General features: G+C 36.1%; 1 protein-coding gene across 1 annotated transcript in view; it reads right to left on the reverse strand.

Annotated features, from left to right (window-relative positions):
• Positions 1-23,700, reverse strand: part of POU6F2 (POU class 6 homeobox 2) — a 496,249-nt gene extending 472,549 nt beyond the window's left edge. The window contains exon 1 of the mRNA XM_081537443.1: positions 23,596-23,700. Coding sequence (XP_081393569.1) covers positions 23,596-23,700 — 105 coding nt within the window. The remainder of the gene's footprint in view (positions 1-23,595) is intronic.
• Positions 23,701-24,444: the final 744 nt, after the last annotated feature.

Consider the following 24,444-nt stretch of genomic DNA (forward strand, 5'->3'; position numbering starts at 1 on the left):
GGGTTGCTTTGGTAGGGTCCAACTCTTTGCGACCCTGTAGACTGTGGCCTGCCAGGCTTCTCTGTCAGAGAGGGGCGTTCTCCAGGCAAGTATACTGGAGCGTATTGGTCAATATTGGTTGCCATACCCGTTTAGAGCACTATATTTCCTGCTGCCCTAGCCACCAACTCGTCCCTGAGTACCTGGTGCTGCCAGAACCCCTGCAACCCAAGCAGCTGCAATACCTCCACACCTGGCCCTCACAGGGGCAAACCCAAGTCCTCCAGGGCAGCCTCAGGAGCAAACCCCAGTGGACGACCCACATGTAGAGGTGGAAATAAAGCTACAATTGAAACCCAGGGGCAGTGTGGCTAAGGAAGAAGACCCAAAACATTCCCAGCAGCTGTACAAGCTGCAGATTAAATCCAAACGATCAACTAGGCAGACTGTGTGTCTATGGAATATAAAAAGGTCATTGAGAGCTCCCACAAAAGAAAATGCACTAGTTCTGACAGCTGACACTGGAGGCAAGAATACACAGGAGTAGGAACAGATTAGAATCTGAGCTGTGCCTACAGTAGGTCCAGAGATCAGCACGGTGTTGGAGGGCATCCTAGGGAAGTAAAGTGGACTGTGACTCCCAGCGAGGGAGAGGACTCTGACAGCAGTGACTCAAGAAAAACATTTATTATTCTTATGTTTTGACTTGTTCTGTAGATTCTTTAGGATTTTTTTTCTTTTTTCCTTTTTTTCCCGCCTCTGTTGATGATTTTATTGGCACTATGAAATCCAATTAAGCTTTTGATTTTTTTTCCCTCAGTCACATTTTTTATTGTCATAAACCTCTGCCTCTATATTGAGCTTTTGAGGTTCTGTGGCATTTTTTTTTTTCTTTTTTTAATTTTAATTTTTAATTTTTTAAACCTATTATTATTTTTCTACATTGACTCCGTTGTTTCCTTTTCCTACTGTTCTTTTCCCTTTGCAGTTAATCTTAAATGTATATAAATCTTCTTTATCTACCTTGATTTAACTTTGCATATTTATTCTTTCTTTCCTTTCTCTACTACCCTCTCTACATATTTGTTAGTTTTATTTTCATTGCTTTATTCCCCAATTGGCACCTTGCTTTAGTTTTGTTTTCCAGTTTGTGCTTTAGCTAGTTTTGTTCTGGTAGATATAATAATATTTGGTTTCCTTTGTTTGCCAGGTCAATCAATATTGTAGTTTATTTTTTTGGGACTGTTTTGATTTTGCTTATGGATGTATATGTATATGTGTATATCCAGTCACACATTTTATTTTTGTTATAAACTTGTGCCTCTACGTTGTACTTATACACTTTTAAGTTTTCCTTTTTTTCCCTTTTTTCTTTCTTCTTCCATTTTATTTCTTTTCTCCTTTTTATAATTTTGTTTTAATTTTTTAAACCTATTATATTTTTCTACATTTATTCCTTTGCTTGCCTTTCCTACTGTTCCTTTCCCCTTGCAGTTAATCTTCAATGCACATAAATTTTCTTCATCTACCTCTGTTTAACTTGACATATCTATTCTTTCTTTCTTTGCTTTCCTCTCAACATATTTGTTAGTTTTGCTTCATTGCTTTATTCCCCAATCGGCAACTTGCTTTACTTTAGTTTTCCAGTTTGTGCTTTACTTAGTTTTCTTCTTAACTGGTAAATATAGTTGTTGATTTTCTTTGTTTGCCAGGTCAACCTACAGGACCTTATTTTTGTTGGATTACTCTGACTTTGTTCATGGGTGTATACATATATGTGTACATTCTAGTATTTTAATTATTTTTGCCTGATCTTGCAACTGCCGTTTATCTGGAGTTCAGCTTTGATTTCTCATTTTTGGATATTTGTTTTAATCTCACTCAATGCTATAACAAACCACTTGTGAAATCTTTGTTCCTGACCAGAGATCAAGCCCTGAGCCTTTGAAGTGGGACCACTGACTCCAGACCCTGAACTAGCAGAGATTAACCCTAGGGAGTATCGAATAGAGAGAACTGACACAAATGAAACCACTTGAATACAAGACCACGCATCACCGAACTACCAGTAGCACCCTGTTCAGGATGCATCATCTAAACAACAAACAAAACAAAAATACAAACCAAATCATCAGCAGACAGGATTACCACCTCCCTCAGCCTTGCCCATGAGAGGAAAAATAAACAAACAAACGAACAAAAACTCAGCACAAATATCACCCTATACAAAGGTCACACAAATCACTGGACCAACCTTAGGAGGGCAAAAACAAAAAGGAAGAAAGAATCCAACCCTGAAGTCTGGGAAAAGGAGACCTCAAACACAATAAGTTAAAAAAAATAATGAAAAGGCAGAGAAATGCTACACAAATGAAGGAACAAACTGCAAACACAGAAGTCCAAATAAATGAAGAGGAAATAAGCAAACTACCTGAAAAACAATTCAGAACAATGATAGTAAAGATGATCAAAAATCTTGAAAACAAAATGGAGAAAATGCAAGAATCAATTAACAAAGACCACGAAGAATTAAAGAGTAAACATACAGAGACAAACAACACAATTACTGAAATTAAAAATACTCAAGAAGGAATCAATAGCAGAATATCTGAAGCAGAAGAATGAATTAGTGAGCTGGAAGGTAAAATGGTAGAAATAACTTCTGAAGAGCAACATAAAGTAAAAAGAATGAAAAGAACTGAGGATAGTCTCAGAGACCTCTGGGACAATATCAAATGCACCAACATTCGAATTATAGGGTTCCCAGAAGAAGAGAAAAAGAAAAGGTATGAGAAATTTTGTGAAGAGATTATAGTTGAAAATTTTGCCAAAATGGAAAAGGAAATAGTCAATCAACTCCAAGAGGCACAAAGAGTCCCATATAGGATAAACCCAAGGAGAAACATGCCAAGACACATACTAATCAAACTAACAAAGACTAAACACAAAGAATATTAAAAGCAGCAAGGCAGAAGCAACAAGTAACATACAAGGGAAACCCCATACACTTAACAGCTGATCTTTCAACAGAAACTCTGCAGGCCAGAAGGGAATGGCAGGATATATTGAAAGTACTAAAAGGAAAAATCTACAACCAAGATTACTGTACCTGGCAAGGATCTCATTCAATATTGATGGAGAAATAGAAAGCTTTTCAGATAAGCAAAAGTTAAGAGAATTCAAGCTAGGATTACAACAAATGTTACAGGGACTTATATAGTCAAGAAATACAACAGAAGGAAAAGATCTACAAAATCAACCCCAAACAATTAAGACAATGGCAATAGAAACATATGTATCAATAATTACTTTAAATGAAAATGGATTAAATGCTCCAACCAAAAGACACAGACTGGCTGAATGGATACAAAAATGAGACCCATATATATGCTGTCTACAAAAAACCCACTTCAGACCTCAAGACACATATAGACTGAGAGTGAGAGGATGGAAAAATATATTCCATGCAAGTGGGAAGCAAAAGAAAGCTGGAGCAGCAATCCTCATATCAGACAAAATAGACCTTAAAATAAACAAGATTACAAGACATGAGGAAGGACACTACATAATGATCAAGGGATCAACCCAAGAGGAAGACATAACAATTGTAAATATCTATGCACACAACATAGGAGCACCTCAGTACATAAGACAAATACTAACAGACATAAAAGGAGAGGTTGACAGTTAACACAATAATAGTAGGAGACTTTAACACCCCACTCAAAACAATGGACATATCATCAAAACAAAAAATTAATAAGGTAACACGTCTTAAATGATACATTAGATAGGATGGATTCCATTGATATATCTTCAGGACATTCCATCCATATGCAGAAGAATACACCTTCTTCTCAAGTGCACATGGAACATTCTCCAGGACAGACCACATCCTGGGTCACAAATCAAACCTCAGTAAATTAAAAAAATTGAAATCGTATCAAGCATCTTCTCTGACCACAATGCTATGAGACTAGATATCAATTACAATATAAAAACCGTTAAGAAACACAAACACATGAAGATTAAACAACACTTTTTTAAAATAACCAACAGGTTACTGAAGAAATCAAAAGAGAAATCAAAAAATTTCTAGAAACAAATGACAATGAAAACATGACAAGTCAAAACCTATGGGATGCAGCAAAAGCAATACTAAGAGGGAAGTTTATAGCGATACAATCTTACCTCAATAAACAAGAAAATCATTGAATAGACAACCTAACTTTATGCCTCAAACAACTGGAAAATGTAGAACAAAAAACCCCCAAAATTAGTAGAAGGAAAGAAATCATGAAAGTAAGAGCAGAAATAAATGAAAAAGAAATGAAAGCAACAATAGTAAAGATTAGTAAAACTAAAAGCTGGTTCTTTGAGAAGATAAAATTGGCAAGCCTTTAGCCAGACTCATCAAGAAAAAAAAAAGAGAAGAATCAAATCAATAAAATTAGAAATGAAAAAGAGGAGGTTACAACAGACAATGCAGAAATACAAAGGATTATAAGAGACTATTATGAACAACTGTATGGCAATAAAATAGATAACCCGTTTTAGAAATGAACAGATTCTTAGAAAGGTTCAATCTTTCAAGACTGAACCAGGAGGAAACAGAAATTATGAACAACCCAATTACAAGCACTGAAATTGAACCTGTGATCAAACATCTCCCAAAAGAAAAAAGCCCAGGACCACATGGCTTCACAGCAGAATTCGATCAAACATTTAGAGAAGAGCTAATGCCTATTCTTCTAAAACGCTTTCAAAAAATTGCAGAAAAGGGAACACTTCCAAACTCATTCTACGAGGCCACCATCACCCGGATACCAAAACCAGACAAAGACAACACAAAAAAGAAAAAAATTACAGGCCAATATCACTGATGAACATAGATGCAATAATCCTCAACAAAATGTTAGCAAACAGAATTCAGCAACACATCAAAAAGCTCATACACCATGATCAATTTGGGTTTATTCCAGGAATGCAAGGATTCTTCAATATACGCAAATCAATGTGATACACTATATTAACAAATTGAAAGATAAAAGCCATATGATCATCTCAATAGATGCAGAAAAAACCTTTGACAAAATTCAGCACCCATTTATGATCAAAATTCTTCAAAAAATGGGCATAGAAGGAACCTACCTCAACATAGTAAAGGACATATATGATAAGGCTACAGCAAACATTATTCTCAATGGTGAAAACTGAAAGCATTCCCCCTAAGATCAGGAAAAAGACAAGGTTGTCCACTTTCACCATTATTATTCAACATAGTTCTGGAAGTTCTAGCTACAGCAATCAGAGAAGAAAAAGAAATAAAAGGAATCCAGATCAGAAAAGAAGAAGTAAAGTTCTCACTGTTTGCAGATGACATGATACTGTACACAGAAAACCCTAAAGATAGTATCAGAAAATTGCCAGAGCTAATCAGTGAATTTAGTAAAGTTGCAGGATACAAAATCAATACACAGAAATCACTTGCATTTCTACGTACTAACAATGAAAAATCAGAAAGAGAAATTAAATAATCAATCCCATTCACCATTGCAACAAAAAGAATTAAATATCTAGGAATAACTTACCTAATGAGACAAAGAACTGTACACAGAAAATTATAAGACACTAATGAAAGAAATCAAAGATGACATAAGCAGATGGAGAGATATTCCATGTTCCTGGGTAGGAAGAATCAATATTGTGAAAATGACTATACTATCAAATGCAACCTACAGGTTCAATGCTGCTGCTGCTGCTAAATCACTTCAGTCGTGTCCGACTCTGTGCGACCCCATAGATGGCAGCCTACCAGGCTCCTCCGTCCCTGGGATTCTCCAGGCAAGAATACTGGAGTGGGTTGCCATTTCCTTCTCCAATGCATGAAAGTGAAAAGTGAAAGTGAAGTTTCTCAGTCATGTCCAACTCCTAGCAACCCCATGGACTTCAGCCTACCAGGCTCCTCCATCCATAGGATTTTCCAGGCAAGAGTACTGGAGTGGGTTGCCACAGGTTCAATGCAATCCCAATCAAATTACAAATGGCCTTTTTCACAGAACTAGAACAAAGTATTTCATAATTCATATGGAAACACAAAAGACCCTGAATAGCCAAAGCAGTCTTGAGAAAGAAGAATGGAGCTGGAGGAATAAACCTTCCTGACTTCAGATTATACTACAAAGCTACAGTCAACAAGACAGCATGGTACTGGCACAAAAACAGAAATATAGACCAATGGAATAAGATAGAAAGTCCAGAAATAAACCCATGCACTATTGGTACCTTATTTTTGACAAAGGAGGCAAGAATATACAATGGGGCAAAGACAGCCTCTTCAATAAATGGTGCTGGGAAAACTGGAAAGCTACATGTGAAAGAATGAAATTAGAACACTTTCTAACACTATTGACAAAGATAAACTCAAAATGGATAAAAGACCTAAATTTAAGACCAGAAACTATAAAACTCTTAGAGGAAAACATGGGCAGAACACTCAAAGACATAAATCAAAGCAAGATCCTCTATGACCCACCTCCTAGAGTAACAGAAATAAAAACAAAAGTAAACAATTTGGACCTGATTAAACGTAAAAGCTTTTGCAAAGCAAAGGAAACTATAAGCAAGATGAACAATCCTCAGAATGGGAGGAAATAATAGCAAAGGAAACAATGGACAAATCGTCAATTTCCAAAATACACAAGTAGCTCATACAACTTGATACCAGAAAAACAAACAATTCAATCAAAAAGTGGGAAAAAGACCTAAACAGACATTTCTCCAAAGAAGACATACAGATGGCTAACAAGCACATGAAAAGATGCTCAACACTGCTCATTATTATAGAAATACAAATCAAAACTACAATGAGATATCACCTCACACCAGTCAGAATGGCCATTATCAAAAAGTCTACAAATAATAAATCCTGGAGATGATATGGAGAAAAGAAAATGCTCTTGCACTATTGGTAGGAATGCAAATTGATACAGCCACTATGGAAGATGGTATGGAGATTCCTTTAAAAAGTAGGAATAAAACCACCGTATGACTCAGCAATCCCACTCCTAGGCATATACCCTGAGGAAACCAAAACTGAAAAAGACACACGTATCCCATTGTTCACTACAGCACTGTTTACAATAGCTAGAACATGGAAGCAACCCAGATGCCCATCGACAGATGAATGGATAAAGAGGTTGTGGTACATATACAGAATGGAACATTATGCAGCCATAAAAAGGAATGCATTTGAGTCAGTTCTAATGAGGTAGATGAACCTAGAACCTATTATACAGAGTGAAGTAAGCCAGAAAGAGAAAGATAACTATTATATTCTAATGCATATATACAGAATCTAGAAATATGGTACTGAAGAATTTATTTACAGGGCAACAATGGAGAAACAGATATCGAGAATAGGTATATGGACATGGGGAGATGGGAGGAGAGGGTGAGATGTATGGAAAGAGTAACATGGAAACTTACATTACCATACGTAAACTAGATAGCCAATGGGAATTTGCTGTATGTCTCAGGAAACTCAAACAGGAACTCTATATCAACCTAGAGGGATGGGATGGGGAGGGAGATGGGAAGGAGGTTCAAAATGGAAGGGATATATGTATACCCGTGGTTGATTTATATTGAGGTTTAACAGCAAACAACAAAATTCTGTAAAGCAATTATCCTTCAATAATACATAAATAATGAAATTAAAAAAAAAAAACTACAATGATATATTACCTTCCACTACTCAGAATGGCCATCATCAAAAGTCTACAAACAATAATTGCTGGAGATGATGTGGAGAAAAGGGAACCCTCTTACACAGTTGGTGGGAATGTAAATTGGTACAACCATTATGGAGAACACCATGGAGGTTCCTCAAAAAATTAAAACTAGAACTACCACGTGCTCCAGCAATTCCACTCCTGGGCATACATACAGAGAAAACCATAATTTGTAAAGATACATGTATCTCAATGTTCACTTCAGCACTATTTACAATAGCCAAGACATGGAAATAACATAAATGTCCATCAACAGATGAATGTATAAAGATGTGGTATCTATATACAGTGGAATATTACTCAGTCTTAAAAAAAAAGAATGAAATAAAGGCTATATGTTGCAACATGACTGGACCTAAGGACTATCACACTAAGTGAAATAAGTCAGAAAAAGACAAATATCATGTGATATCACTCATATGTGGAATCTAATTTTTTAAAAATAATACAAACAAATTTCTACAGAATAGAAACAGACTTACAGATATTGAAAGCAAACTTATGGTTACCAAAGCAGAAACGTGCCCTAGCAGTAAAGAATCTGCCTGCAGTGCAGGACACTCTGATTCAATCCCTGGGTCAGGAAGAGCCCCTGGAGAAGGAAATGGCCACCCACTCCAGTATTCTTGCTTGGGAAATCCCATGGACAGTGGAGCCTGGTAGGCTACATACAGTCCATGGAGTCTCAAGAGTTGGACACGACTTAGCATCTAAACAACAACCAACCAACAAGGATCTACTGTATAGCACAGAGAACTCTACTCGGTATTCTATGAGAAAAGAATCTAAAGTAGAATTAAAATATGTATATATATAACTGAATCACTTTGCTATACATCTGAAATACAACACTGTAAATCAACTCTAATCCAAGAAAATAAAATAAAAAAAAATCAACCCCCAATTCACACTACTTCAACTCTAGCATCTGTCTCTTAAATTAACCCCCTAATGTCCATCAGTGGGCTTTCCACTGTTGAGTCTTTAAGCTTAACAGAGTGATCCACCCTTTCTTCTCTTGCCTCCTTCCAATTCACCCTTAAAACAACAATGAACACCAAAAAATGTTCACTGCTTAAATTTTCCTAACATTCCTCTTGCATTAAAAACACTTTTATAGCACATGCTTCTACTTATTTACAAATGTTAAGATCTCCTAATGGCTTTCTAGGTATCCCATGAAATCTCAATATCAAAATATACCTAAGTCTAGATATAGGTATGCTTTTTAAACATGAGACATATTGTAAACTGTGTAAACTTCCTCTCTCATTGGGAGCTGGCTGCAAATCCCTCTTCCTGAGTTGTTAAAATTCACTCTAGTACACCTTAATCACTTAAGACAGTTCAAGCCAGAGTGTACCTGATAAAGAATATGAGAGAAGATTCCTTTCCCCTACTTCTGACCTCAGAAAGTTTCAGGGTCTAGAGCAAAGTTACAGGTAACTTATTAACTGGAATGAGTAGTAAAGTGATGCATAACTACTGCATACATTGTTCATGTGATCACTGTTGGGGCAGGGAGAGGGGTTGGGGGGGCATAGTGCTGGTAGGAGTGGGGAGGGAGAGGGAACAAGGGAAAGAGAAAAGAATTATTATAAAACTGGTCAGAGAAAATAAAATAGAAAGATAATTTTGCAAAGATCAGTCTTGGGATTTCTCTGGTGATCCAGTGGTTAAGACTTCACTCTTTCACTTCAGCGGCCACAGGTTTGATGCATCGTTAGGGAACTAAGATACCCCATGTTGCACAGAACAACTAAATAAATAAAACAAAATATCATTTTTTAAAAAAAAAGAATGGTCTGTTTGGCACATTTTTCTGAACCAACAAGATAGCTGCTTAGGGACCAATCAGAGGTGGTCTAAGACTGATGACATAATGCCCAGAGAGTGGAGTTTCTGTCACCGAGGTTTGGCCACAGACTTTAGTTTAACCATTTCAGTTTTTTGAATAAAACAAGGGACTTGGGTCAGTTAGGCTTGATGATCTCTTTTCTCTAAAACATCTATACTGTCTGCTCACATATATCCATACCTGCTGGTGGTGCCATAACAGCTGGGACCTTGTATCCCCAGGGCAAGATTTGCCCCAAAAATGCCCCAGAACCAGTGCTGAAGGAAGGAATTATTGTTTCCCTTCTCATGCTTTCAGATTCTACATTAAGATGTGCTAAAAATAAGGATCCATTGTGTCTTGTGAAGCATCTCTCCTACCTCTTATTCCCAGTGGTCATTGAGAGGAGGGATGTAGGTGGGGAAGAGGTGGCAAGTCAAGATAGAAGATGTATTATACTGCAGTGGGCTGCAAGCTCCAGGCAAAAAACACTGTCTTTACCAAGTGTTATGTTCACCTCTGATGTTCCAAAGCAGTAAGTACTTTGTGGAAGATCATGGTGATTCATTTTTCTACATCATCATATTGTTTGCTAACCACCTCTCTATGAGTTCTGACATAACTGAATTACATGTAAAAGTTAAAGGAGATATTTAAGAGTAAACTCTACTTGGTTCTATAACCATAATACACAAATATAAACAAAATGGATGTTTTATAAAAATTTAAAATTACTGTCTAGGGAGAGATTTCTATTTTTCAGCCCTACCAAGGCCTACCAAGCCCTACCAATTATTTCTGTAATAAAATATGCCTTCATCAAGAGATGATACTAAAGGGATTGTCCTGGCAGGCCAGTGGTTAAGACCACCTTCCAATGCAGGAGATGCATGTCTGATCCCTGGTTGGGAAGCTAAGATCTCACATGCTGCGGCTAAAAAACCAAAACATAAAAGAAAAGCAACATTGTAACAAACTCAGTAGACTTTAAAAATGGTCCACATTAAAAACAATCTTTAAATAAAAAGAGAGATAATACTAAGAATCATACCCACCACAGGTAATGTTTAGTGCCATGGTTCAACTTTGTGATTTTTGTGCATGATTAAAGATCTATACCTTGGCATCCAACATCCTTAGGTCAAATTCCAGCTTTGCCACTTACTGTCCATACGAAATTGTGCCACCTCTTCTGTCACCTACTTAACGAAATGGGGACAATAACCGTAACAACCTCACAGAGCTACTGCAAGGATTCAACAAGGTCTATAAATTTCCTGGCACCCAGGGAGCACTCACTAATTGGTAGGTTATTAGTAGTGACGTAACTTTTGAAATGACTGACTAGCTCTTTTCTGGATGAGAAGTGTTATCAAACATTTTCTTGGCTATTCAATAAACTTATAAGCTTCCCACTGAAGCACACACACACACACAATGAACACCAAACTAAATTCCCTCCATTCTTCTCCTGTGGATTTATGATTGTGTGTGTAGATGTGTGTGGGGTGGGGGTAGGGTGGGTCAACACTGTTCAATCTTCGTCATCTCATTTTATTTAAAACAAAACATTCATACAATTTAAGAAGCACTGTGAAACAGTGCTTGAATCACGGTAGCGTGTAGTGTGTGTGTGCTCCGTCGTGTCCAACTCTTTGTAACCCTTTACACTGTAGCCAGCCCAGCTCCTCTGTCCATGGGATTCTCCAGGCAAGAACACTGGAGTGGGTTGCCATGCCCTCCTCCAGGGGATCTTCCCAACCCATGGATCAAACCCATGTCTCCTGTGTCTCCTGTAATGCAGGGAGAAAATTTACTGCTGAGCCATCGGGAAAGCCCAGAATCACTGTAAAGCTTCTTATAAATTCTCAATATTCAGGCCCTACCAAGGTAAAGTGAATAAGAATTTCTAGGGATTGGTTCTATGTATCAGTAGATTTTTCCCCAGTTGCCCAACGTGATTCTAAAAGGCAGCCATAGTTAACAACTGGTGTAGGAAAAAACAGTGAACCCTTAAAAAGAATATCTGGGTCCAAACCCCCTTCCAAGCACAGCAATATGGCTATAAATAAGACCTATAACCTCTTTGAGCAGTTTTCACTTACATAAAATGGGAATGATGACTTGGACCTACTTCTCAGAGTTGTGGGTTTCAAATGAAAGTATTAATTTCAGAGAGTTCCTCTGCAGTTTGTTCTTAAAAGTCTGCTTTGAACTTCACGTGAGGGAGTCAGCCACTTTTAAGGCTATAAATGAAGAGTGATCATTTCTTATCCAGGTTATTTGTCCCAGCATCTGAGAGAAGAACAGCGAAGGAGGAAGCATATACCCACCCAACTAGGAGCTCCCTAGGATCAGTTCAGAGAGTACCTTGACTGTTCTTGTCATAATCAGCCTACACTTCCATCTCTTACACAAATATGATTTCCTTACTTCCACTTCTCATCTTAGTATATGTGAAATGATGTGGTTAAAATGAATGAGAAATATATCCTAAAAAAGAAACATAAAACATTACTCTTAACTACTAAATATTTAAGTAGCACATATTTTGTCTACTTTACCAAAATCCTAAATTAGTTGATTTCAGGCACTATGTCTGGTTAATTTTGATTCAGCCCTCCTCCTGACTGTATTATTTAACCTACAAATCACAGTTGAAGGTTTGGTCTGACAATATGAAATATAGAAAACAGGAATTTAACTGACATTAATTACCATGAATTTCTTCTGGTCTCCTTTTCAGTAATCTAGGTATACTAACTGAATAAGGCATTGGAATCATAGATCTCTGTCAATTAGCTTAATAAATAACACTGAGGACCATGAAAGAAAGTAAGTTATGCATTTTGTTCAGCTTGGAACAAACAAGAGATTTTTTAGGTCATATCTGAATGAGAAGAGTCTCTTTATGTTATTATCTCCTATTCTTCCTTCTTTGTCACTAAATACAATACTATGATCTTTAGTGCTAATTTTAACTGGTTTGAGTATTCAATATAAGTGACAAATATCTATTCTTGTGGCATAAGCTATCCTTCTCTTTTAACATTACACCTCACCTTCTTTTAGGAGTCACTATTTAAAGTTCTTTTGATAAAGCAAAACCCCTTTTGGAAGATTCTAGAATTTTTTATGCTAAGAGAAATGAAACATCTCGCTAGCTGGTCTCATTACAGAGAGGAAGTTATATTTGAAAAGCCGGGTGCTCATCAAGAGATAACTGGTTACTTATTGTGGTGATCATGTCACAATATGTACAAATATTGAATCCTTATGTTATACCCTGAAAGTAATGTCAAATGTCAATTATAGATCAATATTTTTTAAAAAGACAACAGATTAAAATTAGGAGGTTGAACAGATGCATAGAACAGTCTTATGGACTCTGAGGGAGAAGGTGAGGGTGGGACGTTCTGAGAGAATAGCATTGAAACATGTATATTATCATATGTGAAACAGAATACCATTCCATGTTCGATGCATGAGACAAATGCTCAGGGCTGGGGCAATGGGATGACCCAGAGGTATGGGATGAGGAGGGAGGTGGGAGGGGGTCCAGGAAGGGGAACACATGTAAACCCATGGCTGATTCATGTCAATGTATGGCAAAAACGACTACAATATTGTAAAGTAACTAGCCCCCAACTAAAATAAATAAATTTATTTAAAAATAAATAAATAAATAAAATAAAATAAAATTAGGAGGTTGAGATTAAAATACACACACTACTATATATAAAATAGATAACCAACAAGGACTTACTGTATAGCACAGGGAACTATATTTAATATCTTGTAATAACATATAATGGAAGAGAATGTAAAAAAGAGTAGGTACACACACACACACACACACACACACACACACACACACATAAATATATGAATCACTTTGCTGTGAACCTGAAATTAACACATTGTAAATCAACTATATTTCAATAATTTTTTTTAATTTAAAAAAGAGAAAATTGTTAAATAAAGTAGTGTACCCATAAAATGCAATACTATAGAGAAGAGCACAGATTTCCTGGTAGCAATATGGCATGTTAAAAATACAATTTTAAAATGTAAAAGTAATTTGCAAAACTCTGTACAGTATGGATCAACTTAGATTGTATAAAAATTTTCTATGCTTATACATGAAGGGAAAATTTCTGGAAGAAGGTACAAGAAGTTACTGATGATGATTATTTCTGAGGAGTTAAATGATGAGGTACTTCATGTTTCACTCTATACTTTTCTGTGTTGAAATTATTTGTCATAAGCATGCATGACTTATAATTTGTTCAATAAAATTTTTTTTAAAGACTTGTAGGCTTCCATTATATAACTTGCCTCAATAATATGCATATAAGAATTGTGTTCATGGAGTTCAGGTTGCTTTTGAGCATAAGCCACCTATTTTGCTTGCTTAGTCCTGCAATAAACCTTTCTCTGGTCCCCAAAAAAAGAATTGCTCTGCAGGTGTTACTCAGATACTTCACTCTCTGCCTGAACTAGTTGCTTAATTTCTATATGATGAATCATGGTAGAAAGAGAAAAAACAATTCCAGTTGATATATTTTAGTACTTGTAGAAAGCTGATATAAAATAGAACTATACTGCCCAACAAAGAACCCCTGTTTGGGGAAGGAAATAACCACAATAATCATCCTTCTGCAGCATATTGATCAACTATGTGTTCAGATTTCTAAGATGATCTTGATCTCTAGAAGTTGCAAAATATTTATCCATTGTCTTGAACAATTTAGTTGAGAGGAGGAGTATTTTAAGCAAACATGATGGTCCAAAATTTTTTCATGTATTAAAACCGAAAACATAGAGTTAACATATTTTTAGATTTGTTGTTATTTAGTTGCTAAATTGTAGCCAACTCTTTTCTAATCCTATACTGTAGCCCACCAGGTTCCTCAGTCCATGGGATTTCCCAGGCAATGCTAGACTGGGTTGTCATTTCCTTCTCCAGGGGATCTTCCTGACCCAGGGATCAAATCTGCATCTCCTGCTTTGGCAGGCAGATTCTTTATGGCTGAGCCATCTGGAAAGCCCATTTTTAGATTATTAGAGGTTAAATCATCAGGTACCCCTATAATGACTAAGAGGTGTGTGTACGTGTTTTCAATAATTAGATTGCCTTATTTTCAGTTTTATTCTAAACTCCTTAGTCTCTGGAAATACATACATAGTTTTGTTTTAGGGTTACCTGGTGGTTCAGTCAGTAGAGAAGCCACATGCAATGCAGGAGACCGCCTGCAATACAGGGTTTGATCCCTGGGTTGGGAAGATCCCTTGGAGAAGTAAATGGCAACCCACTCCAGTATTCTTGCCTGAGAATTCACATGGACAGAGGAGCCTGGTGGGCTACAGTCCATGAGGTCACAAGAATTGGACAGGACTTACTAACTAAACCACCACCACCAAATGTTTACAAATGGAAAAAGTTTTCTAAAAAGAAACAACTTTAGTTCCTGAACTAAGTATTAACTTTTTTGCCAGGAACAAAGTATGACTGTCTTAGATTTGAGCCATAATGTTATTCATTGTTCCCAGAAACATTTTGACTGTTACTACAAACACCTTTTATATTAGCAACATTAGAAATACACTAAGAAACGCACCTAAGAATGTGTAAAAACTCCCTCTGTTAACGAAAGACTTGAAGCAGAGAAAATTAATACAGCAGTGATCTACTTTTCAGATCCTTGAACACCATCTGCTAATGTGAGTAGTGAGAAATTTTCAAATGTGGGGTTCTTATATCATAGCCAAATTTCCACAAAATATCTTATTTTCCCAAATTCTGACCTGGGGCATTTCATCCCACAATCATCACTTCTGCCTCCCATTCAACCAGCATCTTGTCAAATCTGGCTGCAAGATTAAGTTTCCGGATTCAGAATTCAATATTGGAACCCTAAGGATATAAGATCCAAGCTGGAACATTCTGTTTAAAAAAAAAAAATGGATAAAATTGTTTCAACCCAGAGACCACAGTTTGCCCTGACCATCACGATGAATCATCAGGGCTGACATAGAGTGAAATGAGCCTGATGTTCTCGGCTTTATTCGTGCACACTAAGCAGCATTTTACATTTATCCCAACTCTCAACCTTTTCTCCAAAAGGTTGAAAGAGCTTGTTTTCAAGTGTTATTTAAGGCTTATAGAATTAACTAGGTCTGTCTGAAGCAAGTTTGCCCTGGCTTAGCCTAATAGTAGGTGCCTGGCTCCATTTCTTGCCCATGCTGCTCTTCAATTTTGGAGGAATGTAACTGAAGATCTAAGAAATATCTACCTTTCTTTTTTTTTCTTTTGATCTAAGAAATATCTACCTTTTTTTTTTAATAAATTTATTTATTTTAGTTGGGGGCTAATTACTTTACAATATTGTAGTAGTTTTTGCCATACATTGACATGAATCAGCCATGGGTTTACATGTGTTCCCCATCCTGAACCCCCCTCCCACCTCCCTCCCCATACCATCCCTCTGGGTCATCCCATTGCCCCAGCCCTGAGCATTTGTCTCATGCATTGAACCTGGAATGGTATTCTGTTTCACATACGATAATATACATGTTTCAATGCTATTCTCTCAGAACGTCCCACCCTCACCTTCTCCCTCAGAGTCCATAAGACTGTTCCATGCATCTGTGTCTCTTATTCTGTCTCGCATATAGGGTTATCGTTATACAGAGTGAAGTAAGCCAGAAAGAAAAACACCAATACAGTATACTACTGCATATATATGGAATTTGAAAGATGGTAATGATAACCATATCTACCTTTCCTGACACGTATCTTCAATATCCACTAGGGCTTCTGGTACCCATGCCTCTGCATTGGTGCAATATTTGCCTCTCACTCTCAACAATCAAGTCTTTCATTAAAAAAAAAAATCTGTGTATAAATTCTGCACTGAAAACAAAGTTTTCTCTAAAGATGCAGTTTGTTCTTTTAAAGACAAGTCTACTGGAATTCCTCTGATCAAGGCTAAAAGCACCATGTAATATATATTTCATCTTTTTAAAAGTATATATGTTTAAGTTTTTAGGTGTTAGAAATAGACATTTTCTTAAAATAGCTTCTGATTAATCACGAAAAGTCAAAGTTGTAAAATATGCAGAGTCAACATCATATCAACCACCAGAAACATGTATATTATTAACAAGGTTGCTATTTCACAGCACCCAGGCAGTCATAAAAAAATCTTGTAAAAAGCTCCAGAAAAAAAGTATTTCTTAATTTTAAAATTCTTTTTCCAGCACTGTGAAGCTAGTATTTTTCCTTTTGGCTTTGTTTTAAAATTTTACAGGTCTTGTTCTAAAATACTGCTTTACTATGTATTTACATGATCTGCTATTGCTAGATGAAACTGAAGGAAGCTCATGAAATACCTCACCAAAAAATTAAGTACAGAAGCAAGTGTGTTGGTGACTTTTCTGCTAGCATTCTGCTTTGTTTTGCTTCAGGTCTTGTCTCTCTTTCCAGTGCCCTTTGCTGCCTGGGCAGCCCACAAGGATTCACTTTTCACTTATTACTCATCTGACTGACTCTGGGTTACAGTGGAAAAGAGAAGAAAAGCTGATGGAAAAATGACACTGAAGGAAGAGAGCAAACTAACAGAGCAATGCATTTAAGTAACTATGTCCTTTTCATTTAAGGTGTCCAGACATTGATTTGCATCTCTGACCTTTAGGAGGTGGGAGCTAGAAATGGTAGGAGTATCTCTTCCCACTGGAATAATCCACCCCTTGCAGTGTACTGAAATTAGGTGAAATTTAGAATATTCTGTTGCTCCTCAGTTTTCTTTCTTATTCTCTGGTTAAAAAAATGCTGCCAAGGGAATAAGGTTACAATTCATCTAGAATCAGTACCAAGTATCAACAGCTAACCTCTCTGTTTAGAAGAAAGAGTTCTTCATACCATGGGGGTTTTAAAGCTAGTGATAAGACAAAAAGCTATTTTCCAAAACCAGCCATTTTGAAAAAGAAAGTGCTTTTAAAAATTTAGAGAGTTGTCTTTAAGTAATCAGAAATGTTTTCAATAATTTTTCTACTACTTACATATAAAGGTTTTATACTTAAAAGAAGTGGAAACCTTGAAATAACAATAATATGGCCATTTACAGATGTGCTTAAGAAAGTAATACAAGCATACGGCAAACCAGGAAAGAATTTATCAAATAATAGTCAATTTCCACCATAATCGGCTCACACTGTATAACTAGGAAGAACAAGAAAATAATAGCTAGAAAGGAAAATGAATCTTACTAAAATGTAATGACAATTTCTCACAACCTCTTCTATAAATTTGATTACAATTTTGGACCAGCTCAAGATATGATGGATCAACAGAATAAATGACATGTGATCCCAGAACCAAGCTTTACCTGGTAATTTACTTTATTAGAAACACATTTCACCTACCAAAAAAAAAAAAGAAGGAAGGAAGGGAGTAAAGAAGAATATAAAAGCAGGCTTGAAAGTATATTTAGAGCAACTATTATTTCCCAAGTAAAACTTTGGTTACAAAATACTAATTTATTTAAAAGTTTTATAAGTTGGATTTTCTTTCAGTGTTCAAATTCAGATCATTACTCACCTTTCTGAACACTGTTTCTTCAGGTCTGACCCTTTTATATTTGCATTTTATTTCCCAACTTAATTTTCTACTCAATCAAGCATTTTAAAAAGCAACAGTTTATATGAAATCATTTTGCAACTGAAAAGTAGAGTTTTTCAATATTTATGAACATGTTAAACTGTAATTTTAGTAAACAATGAAATTGAAAACAGAAAGATGCTTCAAACTGTTGGACTAAATGCAGTTTACATAGCAAAAATGGTCAAGGAAAGAATACCTTCTTTCAATGACCTATAGAACAAGTACTATCGATTTTATATACAGGAAATATATTGCATTCAAATTTTCTTTCACAAGCATTCGTGTTTGACATGTTTCAACAACCTCTCTCCATATTCTCGAGATATGAATCCAAAAGCTTTCAATTCTTAAGCACTAAAATAAATAATACCTAAATAGTATATAGAGAAAGTTTCACTAAATCTTCTTAAAAATAGAAAAGAAAATTTAGTTTCAAAACCAGATTTCATGTGTTTCTTGTTCAGTATTATTGTTAACATTATTGTATAGTATTATTACTATACTGACAAGTTTTACTTTAAGGGACAAAATTAGCTTTGTGATTTAAACTACTGCTCAAGTAACACTGAACTTAAATTTTAAAATATTTTAAAGATAATAAAAATTGAGTTCATCTGATAGAATATAAAAAGCTAACATCAACTTTCATCTAAGTGGAATATTGCATGAAGCATTTAAGGCTAGTTAGAAATACACAGTACAAATTCAGTTTTGTTGAGCTTCCCACTTATAAAAAGCATACCAGCACCACTCTGTATTCAGAAAGAACAATCCTTAATTAATTTGCATTTTTTCTAATAGACTATTTTCCTGGAGGAGGAAATGGCAACCCACTTCAGTATTCTTGCCAGGAGAATCCCATGGACAGAGGAGCCTGGCAGGGTATAGTCCACAGGGTTGCAAGAGTTGACACGACTGAAGCAACTTAGTGATAGACTATTTACCTATAACAGTACTCTGAAAAAAGTATTCCTAATTAAATCCAAATGATAATAATTACATATCTTCAAAATATGTAAATTTGTTAAAGTGAATATATCAGTTTCCCAAAAAATAGGCATTCATACCAACAAAAAATGACTTTTTAAACGTATATGAGAGTTATGCTTGGCACCCATAAGATAGGGTTAGGTTAGCCTCAAAGTTTAATTTTTATGGAAGGGGCATGGAAAGCAGTCTCCACGGAGTAAGAACAATCTGCAAGCATGTTATTTACAGGGTCCTCTCTCCCTAGGCCACCTCCATTTCACATCAGCTTGAGTATGTTCTAGATAAGCATACTGTTTTTTAAGTATCATTAAAATACTTCTGGGAACAAGGGAGAGTATAAACAAACCCACTACAAAATTGTTTTGATACTGTAACATCAAAATATTTGTGTGTCTGGAAATTTCATAAGAAAAAAACACACACTGAAATACCATTAAGCCAAAAGCACCCAGTTAGCCACATTCACTCCCCTTCTGAGCTCTTAGCACACTCACTGACCATGGTCTCAGACAACTGCATCCACTTTCTAACGTGCCACTTTCAAACACTTTAAATCATCCAAATCTACCTTGGAGAAAAAAAGACCCATTTTACTGGTAAGGAAAACCACAAAAGCTTTTGATATGCTGTTAAATATGGTTTTTCCACTCTTCTCCGCGTACTTCAGCCATGTCCACTGGGAGTGCACACAGGAGCCCCTTCATCCTGCTGTCTCTGCCATTCCCAGCAAACTCTTAGATCTGCCCAATACATATTTTTATCTAATTTGCCTCATCTGTTGTTTTTACTAACAACTAATTTAATAGCCTCAGTCCTGTAATATTTGCAGAAGTCAGTACATAGAAACACAGCCAAGCCTGGACCTTGAGGCCTACACATCAAGATGGCAGGCTAGCCAAGGGTCCTCTGGGGACAGCGGTGGCAGAAGAGGATTGGACACCATGACCCGTCTGCATGAGATGAGAAAAAAAAGAAAGAAAAAAACCCAAGAGGTCTGTAATACTGATAAACTAATCTGTCACTCACAAGCTCAGGTCTGCAAAACAGATGCAGTAAACACTGAATGGCCATGAGAGGTGGAAATGTGTCTTCATTTTTAAATGCTATTCAAACTCATGGTTCAGAACCTGCTTAACTGTTTAGTCTGAATTGATTTGAAAATCATCTAAAGGTAAAATCCATCCTATGCTTCCAAGGTTTAGTAAGCTTGCTAGAGATAACTACCAAAAATCCCGCTTGATTTCCCAAAAACTGTATGAATGAACCACGTTTCTTGATCTTGAGATACTAGGCAGAGAGTTTGTTCTTAAGTTCAAGACTGCTTAACTGCTGGCTTGGGGAGGTAAGGCCCTGGGGGAAGGCATGTAGGAACAATATCCCTTCCATGTAGCCCTTGGAACTCCCCAGAGCTGGATCTTGACCAACAGCACAGAGAAGTTCTCGTCCCCTCCAGTTGAAGCATCTAGATATGTGATCCCAGAGATGAATGAAAAAACCTGAAGAACTGTTTCATGGGAATCTTTCTGAAAGGAAAATATCATTGAAAACGAGTGATTTGCTTCTCCAACTCAAAGCCATGTAGGAACAGAACTCAGACCAGAAGGAAAAATAAAAGGACAAAAATAATTATTATTTCAGTATGTATTTGAGAAGGAACACTCACAAACATTTGTATCATCAACTGAGACTGATTCACACCTGGTGAGTAGGGAAAAGATAATATTGAAATCAAAAGCAGAAAAATAAACCATCTCTTTCTGATTATAAGTGACTGAAAAGCAAGGAAAATTGTTTTCACATTCTTGTCCTTATTGTTAGAAGTAGTGGTTTGAGTCAGTATTATTATCTGTACTATAACAATTAAAAGGAAATAATTTCAAATCTGGATATCATCTTTCTTTTTATAGCTATAGATATGGATTCAATTAGGTTTTCTGATTTTTGTGATATGCATATGGGACAGGATGCTATCTTTCTTTTCTTTTGAATATTACTGTTTCGGTTTTCAAAAAATAGTGTTTCAGTTTTTGAACTAAAAATGTACAAAACCATTTTTAGTACAGAAAATTTTACAACCTTCAGAATAATTGCTTTTATAATTTACTAGTTGGACATAAGTATCTGAGTTTTTATCAAATAATTTATGAGAAATGAAATCCTCAGAAAAAAATTGGCTATTTTGATGCAACTATTTAGTAGGTATCCATAACAAATAATTAACATATATAGTTTCTGGACACACGTAAAAGCCTTTAAAAATCATTTAAAGTACACACAAAATCCAGAGCGCTGTAGTAATAACAACCAACATGAAATCCTGACAAATTAGAAGTTTAAGTCTGATATCTGTAAAGTATATGCCATTTCCTATCTTTCAGTATGTTCTTGAACCTTTTAAAAATATATACATCAACAATTAATTCCGATAAACAATATCAAATAACAGAAGTATCTCTTCTGTTTGTTTTAACCAAGCTTTCTTTTTCCAACTAAGGGAAATATATACAAAAGGAAATTTTTCATTTTTGGTACTGAAACACAGTAATTTTGCACAGTATTAAGACCATACTATGATCTACAGAAGTGAGAACATGCTTGCCAACCAACAAAAGTTTTATTTAGCAGGATAAAACAGTTATCAGAGCTTAAGTTTTATTTCAACATGAAACGGTTATCTATTTTAACAAGTATGTATTTATTTCCACATGGCATCATTACTTTAGCTATATTTCACATACCTGCTTGCTCATCAGTGAACACTGAAATGGGTATTAACAGTGTATAAAATCAGTCTTTACATATTTTTTTCTGACAAATATATGACCAGAGACTTCACTCTATTTACGTCTGTATAACAAAAACCAACTGGAAAGTTTTAAAAAATACTGTTCTGTTCAAGCAGTTATCTACTGCTTTTAAAATAGTGTGAACCTGTGGAAACATGGCATTATATATCTGACATTTTCCTTGTAAAATGTATTATGAAGCATGCTGGTATTAATAAACCATGTGCTTTCAGACCTCTAAAGTGCTTTGCTATAATTCTGTTGAAAACACAGCAAGATGGTATATTTCCTTCCACGCTATTAACATACAGCAAACAAATTTTAGGTCATCACCTCACCAGCCTGTCTTGATTGGAAAGCGAGCAAAAATACAAAAAGGAAAAAAGAAAAAACTTTTAGGAGTTCATAAATATTCGTAACCATATTCTGATTTATGGGTTCACAGCTCCTAAGTAAGCAGAGATAAAACTCGGAAAAATTTTGGTCAAAAATACATTACAAAAAAAACCAGAAAGCAACCCCATATATTCCCTTTTCCCTCACCCCACCCCCATCACAGTCAGAAAAATCACCCTTCTTTTGCAGCAGGGCACTCTCCTCCCTCTCGTCCCTTCCGTTATTGGAAGGCAAATGAAAATACAACGACCCTTTCCTCTTCTGATTTACCTCAGGATGCAAACATTTACACTCAAACAGAAACTACCGATTTCACAGAAAGCACCAAAAGAGAAAAGAGCAAGACTCACTGACCCATTTGGAAGACAAAGACGACAGAACGGGAAAGCTCTAAAAATCAGCTTGTGAGGCCTCTGAGAGATATTCTTCTGGCATTTCATCACAGCAGCCCCAGACCAGTTCACCTCCCTGGATACAGGGAGGAGGCACTAAATAGAGCTGTTTATTAAAGCTGTTGTGTGGATTGCATTAGGAGGCGCGGGCAGACCACCTGGACCTTTCAGACTGTGGCAGTGTTTAATTTGCAGCTTGCCCCTCTGCAGCGGCCAAGACCACTACATACATCTCCCAGGCTCGATCACACACTATCTGGGTTGGGAGTAAAGGCACGTGCATTGATGTATTTATATTTTCCATACAGCAAGGGAGAGAGAGCAAGAAAGAGCGACAGAAGACAGTCCAAATCAAAATATTTAACAGAAAATTGTTAACTACTACCGTGAAAACATACTACTTTATTCTCTTCTCACACTTTCTTTCAGAGATCACTATCTCTCAACAGAAAATAAATTCTAAAATATATATATTTTTAAACATTAAGGCCAAAGGATAAATTCAATTTGTTTCTGCTTTTTTTTTTTTTTTGGTGGTTGTATTAGTTTGGGTTTGTAAGCATCGCATTGAAGTTTGAAGCTGAGCTCTCCTGGCTAGATTTTAATGGGTGCCTTTTCCCTTTCGCACTTTCAGTGCTACGCTGGCAGGTAGCTGAAGATACAGATAGAAAGATGGTACTGTAAATATGAATTATGTGAATCATATGGTGAGATCCTTGTGGAAAAAAGGGGAGTTGAGAAATGGCTGACTCCATACCTGACCAATTACAGCTTGCATGGTCCCCGTGTCCTGCTGGGCTGAGAGATCGCAATCCATCATATGTTGTCTTTGAAAAGGAGAATGGGGGTTTCTGGCATGCATCTGTCAATCAACTTCTGCACTCACAACCATCACCAAAAGCAGGGGGGGGGGAGTCAAGCTGCTCCACCAAATAGGATGAAACTGTCATGTGACCTCCGGCAGACACACACACACACATTCACTACCTCCATAGAGCGTAAGAATTTTCTGTAGATATGAAATGACATTGACAAATATCCAATACCAAGTAAATAAAGTGAGACAAACAGCTATTCACCAAACACAAAACATTGGCTATAATCTTCTACTAAAGGTTTAACAAACCTAAGAGGATTTTTTTAATGCTCTGGAAACCTACGTTTAAGACAAAAACAAAATTAACTATTTCATGTGCTAATTGAGACTTTGATATCTATGCTACCATATGATTTTTTTTCAATAATTCATTACCCTATATCTCTTAACTTATCCCTAATGATTTTATCTTCAGATTCTCAAAATGGTCTTTTGATACTATTCAGTAATCTCTACAGTTTTATATAATGTCACCTTTATGGAAAAGTGTGGGTTGTTAACCATTGAATAACACAGATACCTTGCTATTTGTTGATTGGAAATGCATATACACTATCACCAGTGTAAACTGTGATGACCATGCATATAAAATATTCAAAGTGTGTAGATAGTAGCTGTTCATCCTTAAAAGGTTAGGAAATTATTTACTTGCAACTCATCTAAACTGATAAAACATACAACATAGTGACAAATATTTCAACTTATTTTCATTTAATTTAAGCTATTTGA

The sequence above is a fragment of the Giraffa tippelskirchi genome, chromosome 10 (genome assembly GCF_054371585.1).
Source record: "Giraffa tippelskirchi isolate mGirTip1 chromosome 10, T2T-mGirTip1v1.2.pri, whole genome shotgun sequence".
NCBI classification, from domain to species: domain Eukaryota; kingdom Metazoa; phylum Chordata; class Mammalia; order Artiodactyla; family Giraffidae; genus Giraffa; species Giraffa tippelskirchi.